Source organism: Lepidothrix coronata, unplaced genomic scaffold (genome assembly GCF_001604755.1).
Source record: "Lepidothrix coronata isolate B3197 unplaced genomic scaffold, Lepidothrix_coronata-1.0 Scaffold212, whole genome shotgun sequence".
NCBI lineage: Eukaryota > Metazoa > Chordata > Aves > Passeriformes > Pipridae > Lepidothrix > Lepidothrix coronata.
The window spans coordinates 42132-61616 of NW_016690392.1; the positions used below are offsets into that span (position 1 = coordinate 42132).

The 19485-nt window shown below is 47.2% G+C and overlaps 2 protein-coding genes across 2 annotated transcripts in view; both read left to right on the plus strand.

Moving 5' to 3' along the window:
- Window positions 1–92: 92 nt before the first annotated feature.
- On the plus strand, window positions 93–16193 carry LOC108506351 (DEP domain-containing mTOR-interacting protein-like). The gene is made up of 9 exons (XM_017833280.1): window positions 93–324; window positions 6571–6749; window positions 9820–9943; window positions 11216–11394; window positions 12006–12191; window positions 12567–12707; window positions 12962–13032; window positions 14660–14764; window positions 15921–16193. The coding sequence occupies exons 1-9, from the start codon at window positions 209–211 to the stop codon at window positions 16047–16049; spliced, it is 1230 nt and encodes a 409-aa protein (XP_017688769.1). The 5' UTR covers window positions 93–208; the 3' UTR covers window positions 16050–16193.
- Window positions 16194–18945: 2752 nt separating this feature from the next.
- The window catches only part of COL20A1 (collagen type XX alpha 1 chain), a 51262-nt gene continuing 50722 nt past the window's right edge, over window positions 18946–19485 (plus strand). Inside the window, exon 1 of the mRNA XM_017833160.1 lies at window positions 18946–19052. The gene's annotated coding sequence lies outside the window, so the exon portion shown is untranslated. The remainder of the gene's footprint in view (window positions 19053–19485) is intronic.

Sequence of the window (19485 nt, forward strand, 5' to 3'; positions counted from 1 at the left end):
TTCCCGGCTCCCAGCCCAAGCCTGGCTGGAGCCAGCGGGTGAGAAGCCCGCAGAGCCAGGCTCGGATTGCAACAGGCTCCTCCTCCGAAGCCTGCCGAGAGGGAAGGAGAGGCGGGGAGCAGGACTCAGCAACTTCAGGCTGCCAACCTGCACCCTGCCAGCGGCCGGGGACGGCGCTGGGGGCCCGGATCTTCCCAGCCCGCATCCCATGGGGAGCATCTCCCACCGTCAGCCCGGCATGGAGAGCCTGAGCAGCAGCCTGAAGAAGAAAGCCACCGAGCAGCACTACCGGGCAGAGGTGATGATTGCTGGAGAGCAGCTGAGGTAGGAGGCGTGGGGTCCTCCTCCAGCCTGAGGCAGGGCTGTACCCGGGGCTATGGGCTCTATCCCGTCAGCAGGAAGCTCAAAGCTTTATCTCTGAGTAAACACTTTCCCCCCAGGTATCAGTATTGCCCCCTCCCCAGTACCTGCTGATCCTTCCTTCACCCACCAAACCAGCGTTGAGCCAGGTCCTTTCCCACATTATCTTGTCCTGCTGCTCCTCTGTGGCATCTCCTGCAATTCAGCTCCAGGTGCCAGGAACTGGCAAGTGGGTTGAGGTGGCAACAATTTTTTTTTCTCCCTTTGCACCTTCCCCCAAGTGCAGAGCGTGGTGTGCTGGCACTGAGCAGCCCCCCCAAGGTCCCTGGTCCCTGCCTGGATGGGGTCAGCATTACTTCTGGGGATGCTTGGACTTTGGGGTGACTTGGAAGGGCATCTCCTGAGTGCCATGTGCCTGAATTGGATCTTACCTCTCTTGAAAGTCACTTTTGGGAACTTCTGCTGGTTTGCAGTCCCAGCTTTTAAGCAGCTTCTGAGATTTATTTTTTCCTATGAAAACAAAAATCTATTCTATGCAAGAAAACCTGTGTGGCTCAGAAAGCATGTTCCTTGTGCATCTGGGGGCAGAACCCTCACTTGCTTCAAAGCATGTGACTGTGGGCTTTCCTAGCTCTTGAGCAGAATGTGCTTGTTTGTATCTGGAGCCATTCTGGTTTGTTTTGAAATGTGGGTGGAAATTAGGAAATATATCTTTGAATAATGTCCCACGGTTTGATTTTTGCTAGCATCAGATTCCTAAAATTAGCTTGGAGTTGCTCTGTTGTCCATTCTCAGAGAGTACTGTTAGCTTTAGCTTTATTATTTGCACTGTATCAAGGGCTGATAACTTCCAGCTAAGGACTGGGGCCCCATCTTGAAAACACAGCCAGTGTTCAAAGTGGCAGGGAAAGTTCATTCGTATTTCTGTCCTATTTATATTTATATTTCCAGTATTTTACTCATCTGGGGTGAATGAGGTTTAAAATGAGTCCTACAGCCAGGGCCAAAGGAAAGGATCAGGTATTCAGAGAGAAAATAAAATAATCAAGTTGTGAGTTAAAACTGTGCTCCATGTGTGGGGAGTGATGTGTCTTCCTTGTACCTCTTGCAGGGCAGGAGCATATCAGATGCTGGACCATTGGGTGATTGTGGCTGTAAAGTGGAGAAGGGGATACAGTAAATTTATTTGTGAACAGATCTCTTCTAGTACACTGCCCACTGGGATAAAGTTGAATAGAAAACCCAAAATTCAAGTAGTTTTGGGGACACCCATCTGAGAGTTCACAGTGATGGAAAGAAGGGCCCTTTTGCTGGTTGCTGGGAATGCTGCAGTTGCATCCTTCTGCTTTGGTCTGGGTAGGAGCCCATTGCCAGTGCAGAAGGACGGGAAGGAGCTGCTGGCCAGCACAGGGTGTGAAACCTGGGGAGGAGGGTGAAGAGATGGACACCAGCCTGCAGCTGGGCTCCTCTTTCCCTGAACCCCTGACTAGAAGGAGAACTGAGTGATGAAGAACATGCTTAATATTTATTTGGGGGATCTTACAGCCTGGCAGGTAAGTAGTTAGTGGTATGAATCTTCCTGGGACCTGGATTTCCGATGCACAGCAATGGGGAAGCTGAGGCAGAGAGGCTGGATGATGTCTCAGACAACAGCAGAGGGACATGGCTAAATACCCACATTGTTCTCCCCCTGCTTTTCCCCACAGATGGAATACAGAAGCATGTGAAGGAGCCTTGCAGGCTGCCCTGACTCTGTAAACCTCCATCAGCAAATAACATTGTTGCATCTACACGAAATATCAAACATTTGTTTTTCCCTGTTCTCCACTTCCTGCCCTGCCTCCCCACTATCACGTTTAGTCAAACAAACCTTTGCTCCATCGTTACAGTTCTTTGGCTTCCCAGCAAGTTTGCAAATCCCTCCGAGTTTGGTTTGGCCAGAGGGATGAGTCTGTTCAGTGTCAGGATGTGTTTCCCAGCCAGAAATAGCTGCACAAGAGAAGGGTGAGGGAATGCTTCGTGGGGATGGCTGGGAATCAAATGGATCCTAAAGGAAGAGAGGGGAGATAGGCCAGTGTGGTTTGGGCTGTCTGTCTGTTAGGTTCTCTCTGCTTCCATGAGGATGCTGCTGTTTGGTCTTTTAAAGGGGAAGAGGAGTTTTGGGTGTTGAGTCTCTCTCCACTAAAAAGATGAAAATAAAAATTCTAATTGATATTCCGGTCTGGAGTTTGAGAGGACTGCTGTCTTGGGCTCATTCCTCACATCTGCTGCCAGTCTTCTTGTTTCAGACATATAAACTTGCATGAAAATCACTCCAGTTTTACTGGGCGTTGTGTGTTCCTGGGTGGCATTCTGTAAGAGAGGCCCAATTAGTCACTTCTAATTGCAACAAATGGCTTATCTGCACAGAGATATTCTGGAACAGCTTCCACGCTTTGCATTCACACCCTGCTGTAATCAGAGACTCTCAAGTATGGACAAGCCCTTGTGCACTCTCACGTGGGTATTCCCATGGTCAAGTGAACCAGCTGGGCTCTAGTAACTCTGTTAAGCTGCATTAATCACTCTTAAACATAAAATATACTCAGTAAATTTATGTCTTCCACAGAAAAAGTGAGAGGACAATGAAGGCTTTCTCCTATGAAGAACAAAGTTGTGATTTCAGCCACTGTCCCTAGTTTTCAGAGGTGACAAGTGTTTTATTTGGATAATCAAACTGCGATGCTGTAAAACAAAGTGTTCATGCTTTGATGCTCTGGAAATTGGGCTCATTTAAAGATGTGTAGCTGAACATGCAAAAATTTGTATTCTTGCCCGAAAATCTTGGGTCTGCTGGAGTTTTGGTGGTTCTCTGTTGGACTTGTATCTCTTCTAGTGGGGATGTGTTCCTTGAAGAATCGTGAGGCACTGCTTGATGCAGCAGTGAATGTTATTCAGAAGATGATACTACATAGTCAGAATGACTTTTAGAAGTCAATTATTAAATTTTCAGCACTAAAAGCTGAGTAAAAGCGAGGACTAGGAAATAGACTTGTGCTTGTTGGGGTTTCTTTTTGAGATTTTGGTCTGTTTTAAATACAAGCAGGAAAAGAAAACATCTCTGTACCACTTTGGGCTGCCACGGGCAGGCAAAGCTCTCCCCTCTTCCCACATGTACTGGTGCTTTTGCAGACTGGGGGTGCAACAAACTGTTTGCAGTGCCTGTTTCGCCTGAATGTGCCTCTCCAGCAGCTGTTTTGCAGATTCTCTTGTGGCTGTTGTTACCTTTTAGTGAGCACTTAGCTGATTTGGGGTTTTTTTTTGTTCAGTTCTTTTTTTTTTCTGTGAAAATAGGAACAAAAAAGATCCTTGGGATGAGGCATCTTTCCAAGGCCATTCATTAGTGCTGAACTGCTTTGGGAATGCGAACTGCAGTTAGTATCCTTGAAAGATCCACCTTGGCATTTGAGATGCTCAAGGTCTGTTTACAGGGGAGGTGATGGAGAGTTTATTTCTCTTCTGTTTGCACTGCTGTGGATGTCCCTTTCAACAAGGTTACAGAAGGATGAATAATGATGGCTTTGTAGTGACCTTGACACAGAAACAATTTGCTTACCCAACACAACCAAGGCAAAGCAAACGCACATGGAAGCAGCTCTTTGACTGCCAAGCCAAGAGTGTTTCATAAGAGCCCATTCCCATGTTCCAGCAAGTGTTTTATCCTGGCTTTATTCTGCCTTTTATTTTTTTCCCTTTGGAGAAATAATATGTTCACGGGGTAGATTTTGCCATCTAGAAAACTCATAATATTGCATTACTTATATTTCCTTAATTTTTTTTTTTAATCTGGAAGCATGATTATAACCCAGTCATGCTTTATTTTATTACCATCATACAAGAGCTGCTGGAAGATGCAGTTGCTGTTACATCCTGTGTCTGAAGGACAAAATTTGTCTCCTCAGAGTTGACAGGAAACAGTAAACAAGAGGAAAGTGAAAAGAGCACAAGGACACTCGAGTCGTGCCTTTTCCGCTGCCCTGGCTCTGTGGGACAGAGGGAAAACTTGTCACAGTCTTAAAACAGCCCACAAAGCTCCAACGTGCTGCTGCTCCAGAGGTGCTGAAATACCACCTAACTCCTGTCCCGACAATTTCCCCCAACAGGATAGTTTCAGAATAAATGCATTTTTTATTTTTATTTTTAAATCTTAGGTGTTAGCAGCACTGTTTGTTGGAAATAATTTTTCCTTTCTTTAATTTTTCTTCTGCAAGACCTCTGAATTTTTTTTTCTGTATTCTGAAACACGATTAAAAAAAATATCTGTAGGGGAAATAGTGTTCTCCCAATGATTCAGGCCTTGTGTGTCTGAATTAAGTGTTATTTTATGTGAAAGGCATGTCTGAGTGTGTGTATATATATATAAATGTATATATATGTGTGTGTGTATATATCTCTATATATAATGTTTATGGAGTCCTGCAGACTCTTTATGGCAATAGAGCACTCTTGGAACATTTCTTATCTCTACCAAACATGCCTCTAAAGTGCCTTCCCACTTGCTAATTGCAAAGGAAAGAAAGCATATAAAATTGACTGTGTCTTCCCCCATAGCAGAGGGAGGGGGAGCCTGTTTGTAGTCACTGCTGGCTGTGCCTGATTGCATTTTGACAGTGGACCATGAAATAAAGGAAAGAAAAAGACAAAACCTCTAAAAATAGCAAGGCAGCTGTCAGTGGACTGTTCTTTCTGGGTAAAATCTGTATTCAGAATGAGTTCTGGTCACCTGTGGGAATGAGCCTTCCAGGTAAAGAGTGAAATGCTGAATATAGACCTCAGGATTTGAGGGAGGTCTGTCAAAGGCAAGGCCAGGAGCTGGCTCTGCACGAATCTTTGGTTTAAACTTTGAATTTCCAGGGAGGTCTAAAAATTTCTGTTAATCATACTGGCTTGCAGTAGCCTCAGCATTAACTGCAATAATCAATTACTGATTTTTCATCTTAAAGAAGTTTTTATCTTTAGATTTTTAGGACCTTAGTATTTGTAAATCCTACAATAGAGGATAATCCATTATTATCTGATAGATTTTTAGGGTACTTAAACTTCTCATATGGTACCTAAAACTGTTGTCCAGCATGCTGTGTTGTACACAGAACTTTTCCACAAAGAACAAAAGAACTCAAGGCATGAAATAAGGAAAGGCTGCAGTGATTAATGCCTTAATAAAATACACTGGCCCAGGGCAAATCTAGGAATTGAGGAGAATAATTTGAAACCAAAAACATCCTGGAGTTACAGAGAAGTTTAATTAATATCTCCCTTCTGAGCCTGCTGCATACAGCCTGCATTTTCCAGGTTTGGTGTTTTGGGAATGGTCATGACTATAGGGCAGAACTTTGGCCCCTGGACAGATCTCCTGCCAGACTGGGTTGGCTTTGGCTGGAACACAGAAGAACTCTGTGCTTTGTGGCTTGCTCAGTTGTTAAAGTCCTTTTGAAAGTCAAAGCCATGCTCACCTGAGTACTTTTGCCCATATATATCTTTCCATCAGAGCTGCAGACTAGCCATAACATCGGGGTTTTCAGGATAGGAAGGTTGTTGTTTTTGTAAACTCTGTCCCAGTCAATCCCACTTTGAAGCAGAAAATGTCAGGACTGTTGTCCACTGTTGCTGTGGATTAGTGGTTCATGGATTAGTGGGCAGTGATGGGATCCACCTGGCACTCACTGCTTTGACAGAAGAAACCAAGGCTCCTGTTACTGCTCCCACCTGGAGCTATGACTAAGACTTTGTCCTGGGGGCAGCTTTATTCCTGTTTTCATGGTCATGGGGAAGGAGAACTAGACACAGAACAGTGCCAAGATGACAAATATACGTACTGCTATTTTTTTTCCTGAGTTTTGTCCCCTCTTCACCCCCTCTGGTTTGCTGCTGTGTGTTTTTTAGAGGCTTGCTTAGAGCAAAAAGACATGTGTGGGTCAGACTATGCCTGATGCAGGCAATTATATAACCTGCGGAGTAACAAGAGGAGAGAAGGGCCTGAAGGAGAGGCTCCTTAGGATTGACTAATCCAGTCTTGCAATGCCAAGGGATTTGGTTGAATTTTTTAGTCTCTGGGTGGTTGCCAGAAGTCCCAGCTCATCAGCAGTGTCTCCAAGCTGGACAGATGCTGGGCAGTCAGACCCAAATTCCCCTGTGGCACCAGCTGTGCTCAGTGGCTGCCTTTCCCTCCAGGCTTCGCCTCCACGACGGGAAGCTCATCAAGGACAGACGTTTCCACCTCCGGACGTACCCGAACTGCTTCGTGGCGAAGGAACTCACGGACTGGCTGATCGACCACAAGGAAGCGCCGGACCGGGAGACCGGGATCCGCCTCATGCAGAAGCTGATGGACCACTACATCATCCATCACGGTGTGTGGGTGTCTCTGCTGCCTGCTGAGCCCCCTCAGGGAGGTGTCTGTGTGTCTGCTCACCGTGTGTCCGTCAGCCCAGGATACAGAAGTGTGGCCAGGTCCCTGTCCACCACTTTCCTACGGGAAGAAGCTTCTCTCCTAGAGAAGCTGGGAGAGGATGGGTAGGCAGGAGGCTGCATGGGGCTGGATCCGTGTGATGGTGCATTGCTCTGGGGAACGTGCCAGTTCCCTGCCCATCAGAAAAGGGGCTTGGGCTGTGTGCTGGTTAAAGGGCATCTGAAGTGTCTCCCATTTGGAAGCAAGTTCAGTAACACCTGGCCTGCATTGTCCTGTATCCAGCCAGGTGGGTATTTGCACAGCAGCCGGTCTGGCTCATGTTTGTGTCATGCAGAAGTGGAAGCTGAATCACAGCACACACTTCACATCTGCAGAAAAATTAATTTTCTTTCCATAAGAGCCCCGTGTTCTCAGTTTCCCCATGATGGGACAAGTGGGGCTGTGGAGTCCACATCACTCCAAGCAAAAGTAATCTGGTACCTGTGAACCTGAAGCTGAAGCAATCCTGTAGGAATGCCTCTCTTGGGATTTAAGTGTGTTTCAAAGGCTTGTTCATGGAACTTGTTAAAAAAAAAAAAAGGATGGGGACAGGGGAGAAGGCAGCTTGATGCTCAAGCCCAGCTCTTAGTAATTCATGTTTTTTTCTTTTTAAAATTTATTTGGAACTTTCAGGAGTTCTGGATTAACTCAGGTCATGTACTGACCTCTGTGCCTGTCTCTGAGCTGCAGAGCAATCCCCAAGGTCCAGCCCTTGATCCCAATATAACAACAGAAAACAAATGCTTCAGATTGGCAAAAGGTAGTTTCTCTCCATGTGATTTTCAGGCACAATCAGGAACAAAAGTCCCAGATTATCAAATAGCTCTTGGACACCTTTGCCATCGGTGGGAAGGGCTGTGGCTGAGCTCTCTTGCTCCCAGGTCTTTGGGACAGGAGATGTGATAACCTGGAGCTGGGTGGTGGTTTGTCACGCGAGGGTGCAGCTGAGGAGACAGAAGCAATGACCACACCAAATCCAGTCCTCTCTTCCCCTCTCTCCTCCAGGGTCCAGAAACAGCTGCCTTTGACCACTGCAATGCAAACACTCTCTATTGCCATCTGCTACTTTCTTTACATTAAACTGCCTTGAATAAAAATAGACTGCTGCTGTGCTTTATCACAAAAGCACAAAGCTGAAGCAGGGAGTTCTCAGTTAACCATTAACACCTAAAGCTGATTAATTTTCCATCTCTCCAGCTGACAATTTCAAATAAGTCCATTAGTTAATTAAACCTGTGCAGCACTGGGTGCCAGTGTTGTTTTGATTGCTGACTGGGATGTGTCCATCCTGCCTCTGTGATAATTCCTGGCAGGACACAGAAGTTGACTTTCCAACTCGCTTTTTGTCCATTAATTTTTGTTAGCCCTGTGGAAAGAAGGCTGCCTGCTAATGCAGCACTGCTCTGGGTGCTTGGCAATTGCCTGACTAAACTGTTTGCCCTCTTCTCTGCTGGGACCCAGATGATAATTATCTCGTGAAGATCATTGTGCTGCCTCTTAATTGTCTGATGTGGTTTGAGCTTTGGTTCCATTACACGCTGAAAACACATTGAAAATGGTCTTTAAACAGTAAAAGTGCTTTGGTTTTCTATGGGCACAGTCCTGTAAGGCTTTAAGTTTTATTCCTGATTGCAATGGAATCAGAATGGCTGCTCCTTGGAGTTACAAAGATGCAAACTTTCACTGTTCAAACAACCTTATCCTGCCCTCCTGCTTGATGACTCACCGGCTTTAGCGTCCTGATTTCATCCGAGACAACTGCTCAGCAGGAATGGTGAACTCCAGATCATCTGACAAGTTTTGGCATTTGCTGCTCACCAAAAGGGGAATGTGGTTTTGCTGGTCTGCTCAGAAGGATGGAAAAAGTGTTAAAATTTTCACAAGAAGTGTCTTGAGCCTTTTGAATTTCACTCTAGTGGATGACGTTACTTTAGTGAGGAAACATTTGTGGGTTTTCTGTTTTCCCTTGACAATTTTTCTTTGTTTTGCAGGCATATTATTTTCTCTGGTGTTTTTTTGTTTGTTTGGTTGGTTGGTTTGGTTTTGTTTGTTTGTTTGTTTGGGGTTTTTTGTGTGGTTTTTTTTTTTTTTTTACCATTGAACTTTGTTCTTCTTGCTTCAGATGTGTGGACCTGAACACAGGCTGACTTTTAAAAGCTGGTGTGTGATTTTTGGGCTGGTTTTTTGTCATCATTTTATTATTTTTTTTTTAACTTGTAGTCTAGGAATGTGTTGCAAGCAAGTTTATCTCAAAGCTGCATCCCAGTTATTTACCTGCTAAAGGTTGCATGGACTTAACAGCCATTCATTTACAGACTGTGTGCCCATGCCCAAGATGAAACCAAGACTTTTCAGACAGATTTGATTATTGCAGTTTTATGCATCTGGCTTTGAAGAAAACTTTCTCTTGAGGTCAGTTTGCCACACAAATGGATTGGGCAGGGTTGGCACAAAATGCTGTGGAAAAATTCATGCCACTATATTTTTTAGCTTACAAGTATTTTTGACAGACAGAGGTGATTTTATGGGGGTTTGGATGCAGTGTGGGTTTTTTTCTCTGTCCTCCAAGTCTGCTTACAGCGGCAGCAGCTTTCTAAAAAAAGTTGATTGAGGGAATTCTGTTTGTTCTCTTTTAGTCTAAACCTAAACATTTAAATTAAAAGAAGGAAAAAAAAAATCCCGTTTTTTTCTAATAAATGTTTTAGTGTCTGGATCAATTGCAGACTCAAACTCCAGCTTTCCCGAGGTCTGTACATTGGGGCTGACCTCTCCCACCAGCATGGGCTGCAGGTGTTTATAAGCAGCTACTTTTTGGGGACTGAAGGCTCGGATGCTGGTTGCTCCATGGTGCAAAGGGCACGGAGAAGGACACGGAGCAGCCCTCACAGCTTTGAACCTGGAGACAACATCCTGCTGAGTGTGAGCCCTGCCTGTCCCTCACTGACTGACATCCCTCCCCTGAACTCTTCCAGTCTGCGACGAGCACTCGGACTACAAGGATGCCAAGCTGCTCTACCGCTTCCGCAAGGATGACGGGACCTTCCCTCTCAGCAAGGATGTGAAGGTGTTCATGCGAGGGCAGAGTCTTTATGAGAAGTACGTGAGTCCTATCCCGGCACTGGGGTGTTGGGAATGTGCTCTGCTGGCTGTGCTGGCTGCTGGTGCTCTGCAGCTGGGAGCCACAGCTCCTGCTGGCTTCGCTTTCCCTTCTCTGCACCCAATGCTGTCCCTCTGGGAAATGCTGTTTCCTGAGCCCGGTCACAGCTGCAGGACAACCACCATCCTTGGGGATGGGGCAGGAGCTGTACTATGAACTCATGGATGCTTCCAAGGGCTCCAGCCCAAGTGCAGGTTCTGGGATCTGTATAGGGAAGCACTAGAGTTCAGTCTGAGTGCTCCTGGGATTAGAATGTCCAGTGGCCATTCCCAGTGACCTTCTACCCTCCTCCAATGAGTTACTTCCACCAGCTCTTTTAGGACTTGTGGCCAAAGTCAGCAGGGTATGGGATTTTCAACACCCTTGTGAGCCTGGAGCCCTGTGTCTCAGTCTATTTGCAAAATTTGTCATGGAAAAACTAATTCTCAGACAGTAAAGAAAACTCCTTCCACCTCCAAGTGTTTAGGTTTTCCTGTGTTGATTGTTTCTGGCTTTAAATCCGGGCCACCTTCCCAGGGTTCAGCCCCAGCTCACCCTCTGGACTTGTTTCCTTTAACAGCCCCTTCACACCTTCATGACCTCACACGCTGCTGATCAGAGCCACAAACTGCTGCTGAAGGAGAAGTCCTTCATCCGGGCAAGTGGTGATTTCGGGTGTCTCCGTGCCCCTTCTCCAGATGTGCATCCCTTGGACTTTGCTTTTGATCTGCAGCAGAGTCCGTGGGATGGGGAGAGCATCCAGCCAACTTGTCTCATGGCTGAGCCAGCTGCACCCTCTCGTGGAGACACTGGATTTTGCTCTCACATATGCTGCAGATGGAATATGTGCTGTCTGAAACCCACCTTCTCCATCCATTTGGATATCTGCCATGTGTTTCCTGCATTTGGTTGCTTTCCCTGCGTTCTTTAGCTGAGGTGGCAGCTGAACTGGTTTTGCTGAAGCTGCTCCCTCTGCTGTGATGAAGATTTATAAAGATGCCTGACTGCAGCTCTGTGTTCCTCCCTCCTTTCCCGCTGCTCCCAGGCGGTTCTGGCTGCAATGCTTTGCTCGCTTCTCTTGGCCTTGCTTTGTCTGTCTGCAGTTCCCATGAGGAATGGCAGGGATGTGTAGCATCATGGGAGCCGTGTCACTGCTCTGTGTGGCTGCAGCTCCTGTGAGGGATGGCAGGGATGTGCAGTGTCACGGGAGCCTTGTCCCACCTCTGTGCCAGGCTGGTGAGCGTGGAAGAGTCAATTCTGAAGGTGAGAGAGGAGAACTCGGTGAAGTACCAGAGGACTTTCCTAGGCTGTGAGATGGTCGACTGGCTCGTTCAGGAGGGAGAAGTAGAAAACAGACAGGAAGCCGTGGAGCTGGGACAAGCACTGCTGGAGCATGGGATCATTCAGCATGGTGAGCAAGAGTCTGGCTGGAGCTGGGATGGAAAGCGAGGGATGAGCATAACTGTCAAGGCTGTGCTAGGAACAAACCCCCATTCATGTCATGCAACAAGTGCTGGTCAAGTGCCCACTTGGAGATGGCAATGGAGCCTTTTAGTTCTATGTTTGGAGCTGGTGACCTTTGAAACCGGAGCAATCTTGCACCACCCGCAAAGGCTTTGAGTTGAAATCTGAGCTACTGCTCTTCAGTTCTTCAAAGCCGCCGGCCACAGGCCTGGGATCCACCCCTGGGTTTGGAGGGCTGGGGTGTGAGGATGTAACGTTTAGCTCTGCTTGGCTGGACATCAGAACCACCTGCCGGAATTAAACCTGCAATTCGGAAGGCAGGAAGTCCTCTGAGGGGCAGGTGGAGGGCTGTGACACCAAGTGCACCCCTGGGAGATGGCACCTCTTGGGGAGGTGGCCATGCTGTCCCTCCCTCCCTGCAGGCAGCGTTCTCAAACAGTCAGAAAAACCGCAGTAGAGCACAGAGGCATTAAAAGCAATTCACTGGGGTCACTCAGGCTATTTGCTATATATTTTTTGCACCCCTCAGCCTCTCCCTCCTCCCCTGTTCTCTCCTAGTCTCCAATCGGCATCACTTCTTTGACAGTGACATCCTGTACCACTTCTGGATCAACTTCCGCCGGCGGCGGCGTCTCACAGAGCTGCTCAATGAGAACTCTTCTCGTGCCCTCTCCGAGAGCCCCGACAGCCCCTTCTGCCTTCGCAAGCTCAACCCGGACCCAGGCAACACCAGCTTTCTCTCTGGTAACTGGATGTGTTTGTGGAGGGGTGTGAAAGCAAGGATTACATCACCAGAGTGTCCAAGGGTGTTGCTCCAGCAGAGTGTAGGATGTCCCTCCAGACCTCCTGTGAAGTGACCCCCCCATCCCACTGGTTTGTGGTGGATGTCACAACACAGTGGCAATCTCTGTCACAGCTCCCCATCCCAGGAAAATAACTCAGCTTAGCATCAACTCAGCTCTAGATCTTTCTTTGAAGTTGGATTTATTCTTTCTAAGCTCAAATGCCATCTTCAGTGGGTGCTTACCTTTCAGGTGTGGGTTAGACTGGGGGGTGAAGTTTGTTATTTTAAACTAGACTGTTTCCTCCTTGAGCAATTGTTATTTCTGCCTCTTTCAGTCCAGACCAACAAGGAGATCAAAATTGTCTCAGCAGTTCGAAGGAGTAGCATCACTTCCCTCTCTGGAAACTCCAACCCCTACTTCAGTGCTGCTCCTACATTGGTATTCCCTCCTGTGGCCGAGTGCAACCCCAAATCAGGTCTGGGCTTCTGCATTGTCCTGTTGTTACATGGGATACATCAATTCCTTCAGGGCACAGACTTGCTCATCAAGAGGAGAGGGTCAGCCTCACCTCTGCTTTGTGATTTAAAAAGCTGTGCAAGTGTTTGGAAAAACCCTGAGATGAATGCAAGGAGTTCTGTGTGCAGAATGGATAATCCCCAGGCTGCCTTGTTAAGCACTTTACAGTACAAACTCCTTGATTCTGACAGAATCTGTCACCTTCTGCTCTAGTGTTAAAGAGACCCGTCACCAACGAAGAGCTCCTGTCCCCTGGGGCCCCTTATGTCAAGAAAACTCTGACTGTGAGTGACCATTGTGAATGGCATTGCCAATCCATCAGTATTCAGCTCCCTGCCTGTGCTTGGATGGCTTTCTGTTGGCTGCTCTGACCTCTCTATGTTATAGCTTTTATTGCATGTCACATCATCCTGGCTTTTGGTTGGTGACTCTCAGCGGGGAAATGTCTTCACATATTCTTGTGGGTGAAAATGTGCTCAGCCCCTGCAAAAGTTTAATGTATATTAAAGGGGTAGATTAGGAAAGACAAGGTTTCCTGGACAGGGAAAAACCTCCCATTTTGGAGGGTTTTTTTGGTGAGGCCCTGGCACAGGTTGCCCAGAGCAGCTGTGGCTGCCCCATTCCTAGAAGTGTCCAAGGTCAGGTTGGACAGGGCTTGGAGCAACCTGGTTGAATGGAAGGTGTCCCTGCCCATGGCAGGGGGTTGGAATGAGATGATCTTTAAGGTCCATTCCAATCCAACCCATACTGAGATTCTATGATTTCTGATTCATCCAGCTCCATGCAGACTATAGAATCAGTAAGTCTTGTGACAGCTGAGACTGTGACACTCATCCTCTGTCACATGGCTTTATGCACAGCTTTATGCATCTTTCAGGTGCCTCTGCAGCTCAGGGTGTGTTGATATGATCCATCAGCAGCACAGAATAGGGGGAGCATCCAAGGGCCACTCTTGCCTTTCTTATGATGGGCTTTTTACATGGACAAATCTCCAGGATGCTGCAGACAACTCGAGTTTGAGCCTTTTCCTTTTCTAATTATTTCTAAAGCTGTAGGACGGGTCAAGGCAGGGCTGGTGGGTGCTGGGTGTAAACGTTGCAAGACAACTCCTGACCTGTGGGTCTTACTGTGCTTGGTTATTTTTGTGTAAAACTCATGTCTTCACTGCCTGCCTCTGAAAGAGGGGATCTCACAGAAACCATGGGGGCTGTCTTCCATACTGATTTGACACCAGTGGGGTTACAAAAGGAGCTGTGGATAAGGTTCCCAAATTAAGTGTGCCATAGAAAGTGGTGGGAAAGAGCAAGAAAAATAAAGCTGGTGATTAGCATGGCACGTATGAGGACGTGCTGTTCATTCTCCTCCTGAATGCTCTTGCCCTGCCCTTCAACTCTGCCAGCCTGGGCCTTTCATGGCTCATTTCCTCCTGCTTAGCTCTGCAGTTGCTGTTATTTATTTATATGGGTGATGTGCAAAGTCTCTTGGGAATTCCTTTTCTCTTTTAGTCACATCAGAGGGCCGCAGTACTACAGCAAACTGCTCTGACAGACTGAGATCAGAGTGGAAAAGGCAAGAGGGGCTACTTCCACCCTGGAAATGCTCTGCTGTGCCAAGGAAAAGGCACCGTGTGCGTGCTCTGGAGATGTTCTCAGCACACTCTCGCTGCATGCCTTGCACTTCAGCCTAATACTGCCTGTGCTTCACTCTTCTGCTCTTGCTGGCAGGGAATATTAATCACAAAGCAGCTTTGCAGAGAGCAATTAACCAGTTCTGCATCTCACTGGAGCACAACCCTTTCTCTCCCACCCAGAAGAGACTAGGATCATGAGCTCTCCATCTCTCTGGGAACTGTTGTATCTCCTCTATCCAGCCCATTCCTTGGTTTTTAAAACCCTTTTGTTCTGCCTGTAGATTGTGGGGGATGCAGTGGGCTGGGGGTTTGTGGTCCGAGGAGGAAGACCTTGCCACATCCAGGCAGTGGACCCAGGAGGACCTGCTGCTGCTGCAGGGATGAAGGTACTTCTTCCTCACGGTGACTTAACTGGAGGCAAGACTTCTGTCCTGTTTGAGCTTTCTGGGCTGAACACATCCTCCATGATAATCCCACCTCCTGCAGTGGAGATCAGACCTATGGAGTCAGCACATGGAGCTGTGGGAGAGGTGGAGGGAAGGATGACCTCTGTAGGCAAAGTGCACCCTGTGCAGTGGCACAGGGGAGGATTTGCCTTTGCCAGGGCAGCACAGGGGCTGTGGGCAGCTAGAACTCAAAAAACTCTCTCAAAACTAAACCATCCCCGTGGTAGACTTGGGAGCTGTCAAAACTGTTTGAGCTGCTGAAAACAAAGCAGAGAATTCCCAGTTCAGCTCCAGTGATTTTCCAGTGAAGCAGGGAAGGAGCAGAGCTTTATCCTGGATCACCTGCTCTCACAGCTCCTGAAATGCAACACATTTTGTTTCCCTGCTATCAGCAATGGAGTTCTACATGGAGCTTTTTTCCATGTGCATGAAAGCTGAATAACCTTAGACTGATGCCTTGATTTGATTCATCAAGTAACTTCCAGTATTTCCAGCTCAGGTGAAATGAACTGAGATCTTGAAACTCATTTTGGGCCCAGGCATGTATGAGTTTCACCTATAGAGTTTTAGGCATGCATGAAAGAAATGTTGAGTTTCCCAGTTCCCTATAAAGACCCCAGCAGCCAGAGAGAATCATTTCTACAAGCTGATATAAATCTGAAGTCACATGGATATTTGAAATAATGGGATCCTTCAGAGGCAGAGTGTGACTCCTTGTTTGCTTCAGGCAGGATTCGGAGGGGATGGATGAATTTGTTTCATTTACTGAAGAGCCCAGTTAATTTCTCTTTACCTAATCTCATTTGCTACCAAATTGCTAGATGTTAATATTGTGCCTCATTTCCATCTGTGAAATGAACCACTGCTCATAAATGAGTCTTTTTTTCTCTGTTAGCTCACAATCTAAATCCCTTTGGTCCCATTTTTATGATACAGTGATTGTAGAGCTGTGATATCAGTGTAGCTGTGGAGTGGTGATGCTTTGGGGTTTCAAGGCTTTTGAGGCAAGTTATTTGCATCACAGCCTCTGGCTCCAGTCAGTCATGGGCAGAAGGTGCCAAGAGACTGAAGGTAACCCCTCCCTCCTCTCTTGCAGGTGTGCCAGTTTGTTTTCTCAGTGAATGGTGCGTGTGTTTTGCATCTGGACTATCAGACCATCAGCAGCCTCATCATGACAGGACCACGAACTCTCGTGATGGAAGTCATGGAAGCCAGTGATGAATGAAGGAGTCTCATCCCACTGCTGTTTGGAAAGGCAGGACACTCTACTAAGCAGGGATGGACTGTGGGGAGGGACCAAGCTTGACCATTCACTGTGACGTGTTACCCAGGCATTTTAATATATTTTCAAATAAATACATTCTAATGGACAAGTCTTGGATTTTGACATTCTTCAAATTCTCTCCCTGCTCTCAGGCATGCCTCAGCTCTTGCAGCTCCTTTTTAGTGCCAGTGTGAGAATTCAGCACTTTATGACCCAAGCTTTAGAACAAGCCATCCACCAGCCAGGCTGCAAGGCAGGTGGTAAAGCTGGTAAGCAGCAAGTTTGATACCCAGTGAGTATGTCTGAGCTCCCCTGAGCTGTCTGTGCAGTCTACCGAGAACACAATGTGCTCTCCAGGTGGCTCCATAAGCTGTGCCATTGGCTCTGTCAAGAAAATAAGGAAATGAATACAGGAATGTGTGCTTCCTTGGAAAGTCTGAGGCTCCTGCTACTCTGTTGGCTTAGCCACACTCACTGCCGGGGCTGGTTGCTGTTCCCAGCTGTTTCTTGAAAAGGGGAGACTTCCATGATGGTGCTTTTTGTGCCCCTACCCCTTAATAATGCTTAAATTAATTAATCAGCTTCATCTCAGCGTGGAGGCAGGAGAGGTCCAAAATATTGTAGGCTTCTACCAACCAAGTGGTGGGGGGCAGTGGGGGAAAGGACAGATCAAAAGCAGAATGTGCCCAAAAGTGTGTCCTAGTTGGAGTTTGACTCAGGGAGGGAACAGAAAAGAGTGAAAGCCACCAAAATGCAGCCCACCTGGACTCTGTTGCTTGCAGGATGACTGTGTTTGTAGTCAGTGCAAAATATTCCTTGCAAACTACCCTGAAAGTGAGCTAAAAATAGAATAACAGGTAAAAACAAGAAACTGGGGAGGTTTCTTGCTTTCCAGTTCACTGAGCATCCTGCTTGTGATTAGCCTGCTGTGCTGTGCAGGGAGAGGATGATCTCCAGCACTCCTGCTTAGGGCAGGGCTCTCCGTGCAGCTTGGCCACAAACCAAGCCTTAAAAAAAAACCCCAACTCAACCCCAAAAAAGTCCCCAAATAGTAATTTTGATTTGTGTTAAAGTGGGGTTGACTTTCTTGGAAAATCTGGTGGCAGCTGTGTATTAGGTATTGCCTTACTGCTGGCTGCCTTTCTTTTTTCCCTTGGTATAAAGGGATATGTGTTCCCCCAGTTCTGGTGTCGAAGTAATAGGACTACTTGGAGCTCAGCATTCCTGGAACACGGTGCAGGCAAGATGTTTGCATTGATAATCCACTGGGGTCCCTCTAGCCCTTAAGTGAAACCAGACCATCTTCTCAGCAGTTTGTCAATACACTTCCAGCTGTTAATTGTAGCCATTCAGTGCATGAATAAAGCAGCCTCAATCCGCCTTTTTGTTTTTTAAATTCTCTTCAGGGAGCGTTTGGGTGTCCCTGATGGCCCAAAGGTTTAACCCAAGGAGTGTTTGGCTTGAACTAAGGTCAAATCCAGGCATTGTGTGGGCACCTTGGGAAAGGCAGGCCAGAAAGCAGCAACCTGAACACAAGCATGGAAGCAGGTCCAGATTTTTCTGATGTAAACACAGCAGGAATTTTTAGCTCTGCATCTGAATTCCATGAAGTGAAGCACAGGAGATATGTGCTTTTTCCTTTCTCACCTTCTCCTACTTTTAAAGTAAATTGTAGCAGATCTGAGCAAATTCTGAAATCCAGTAGGAATTACAGAAGAGGTAATTTGTGGTATTTACTGGTAAGGCAGTGACAACCCTCTCTCCATGGGTTACCAAATGCTCCATGTTTTGTTTTAATATGATTTGTTGCCCACATGTTGCCCAGGGAAGCTGTGTCTGCCCCATCCCTGGAAATGTTCAAGGTTAGGTTGGACTGGGCTTGGAGCAACCTGGTCTAGTGGAAGATATCCCTGCCCATGGCAGGAAGATTGGAACAAGGTGGTCTTTAAGGTCCCTCCTAATCCTTTCTGTGATTCTATGATTTAAGTGCTTCATTTTGGCGTTATCCTTTGATCTGTATATTGTGATGCTTTAAAGCACAAAGTTATGAAACAAAACTGCAATGAACTAACAAATGCTTGTTTATTATGCAAAATGTTTTGAAAACTATTATTTTTTTTCCATCTAGCTTGACTGTTCCAAAGACACCTGTGTTTCCCATGGAATGGCAATTCCAAGTGTTTTATAGCTCGCTTGGTTGCGATGGGAGAGTGATGCTGACAGTCCCTGGAGATGCAGCTGAAAATCTGGCTTCCATTTGTAATGAGAAATGACACTGTCAGTCATTCCACTCCTGCCAATGAGGACAAAATCCTTCCAAAAGACTTTTGGCAGGGAGCTGGGTGTCTCTCCCAGGTGCTCCTGGGTCTGAGCACCTCACACCGGAGCCGATCAGGGCTGTATCCCACAGCCGGGGAGCCCGCAGGCACCATCGAGCTCCAGCTCATGATTCAGCCTCTGGCCTTGCAAAACTTACAGATGTGCCTAATTTCCTTAAACAAACGCAGCACAGCTCGCCTTCAGTGCACATGCTGGGCTCTCAAAATCATTTAATGGGATGCGGGTGCATCCCGGGGAGTCTGGCGGAGGGCGGGAGCCACGACTTGTTGCTGCGTTCTAGGAAATCAGCGTGCAGATTTCCCAGACGGATATTTTATTTAGTTAGCAAAGCCACTAAAAGCCGTTTACTGCTTTTCATAGAGGCAGACTCTTGCTTTTCATGCTTTATTTGGCTGCACGAAGGGGCCAAGCCGCTGCGTGCGGAGAGGGAGGTGGGGGAATCCCATCCCTCTCCCCCTGCTCTCCCTCCCCTTCCTTATCCCTCCTGACGTCTGGGAATTGAAATCTTTAATCGCGCCGAGGAGTGGACGAGGCGCCAGGGCAGCTTCTCCCACAATTTAAGAATGTAGCTGGATTCCCGCAGCTCCCGGCTGACTCCAGGGGAAGCCCCGCCGCTCCGCAGAGGTCTGTGGCTCGTTCCCCTTTGGGGCTCGGTTCGCAGGGATGCTCAGGAGGGGCTGTGCTGTTTTGGGGAATGTGTGGGGATCCCAAGCAGGGAACTTCTGCAGGGTTTTGCTCTCCGGGAAACTTAGAGCTGGTGCAGCTGAGCTCGGGGCAGCACTGCCGATGCTACACAGGGGTGACGGGTCTCATCCTCTCTCTTACTGTGAAGTGGCTTCGAGGCTCACATTCCCTACCAGTCGGTCTAAATACTGCCAGGACTACTTTGGCAATTCTTTAGGAGTGATGGCTGTGAGAAATGCACTTTTGCCTGTTGGTTTGATTGGTTTTTTGTTCTATTTTTGGTTAATAGTACAAAACTGCAGGAAATGGTTGCCAGAAAGGACAGTGCTTGGAAGGGTTTGCTATCTGTGTGAGTTTTTCCCACCTGGAGGTG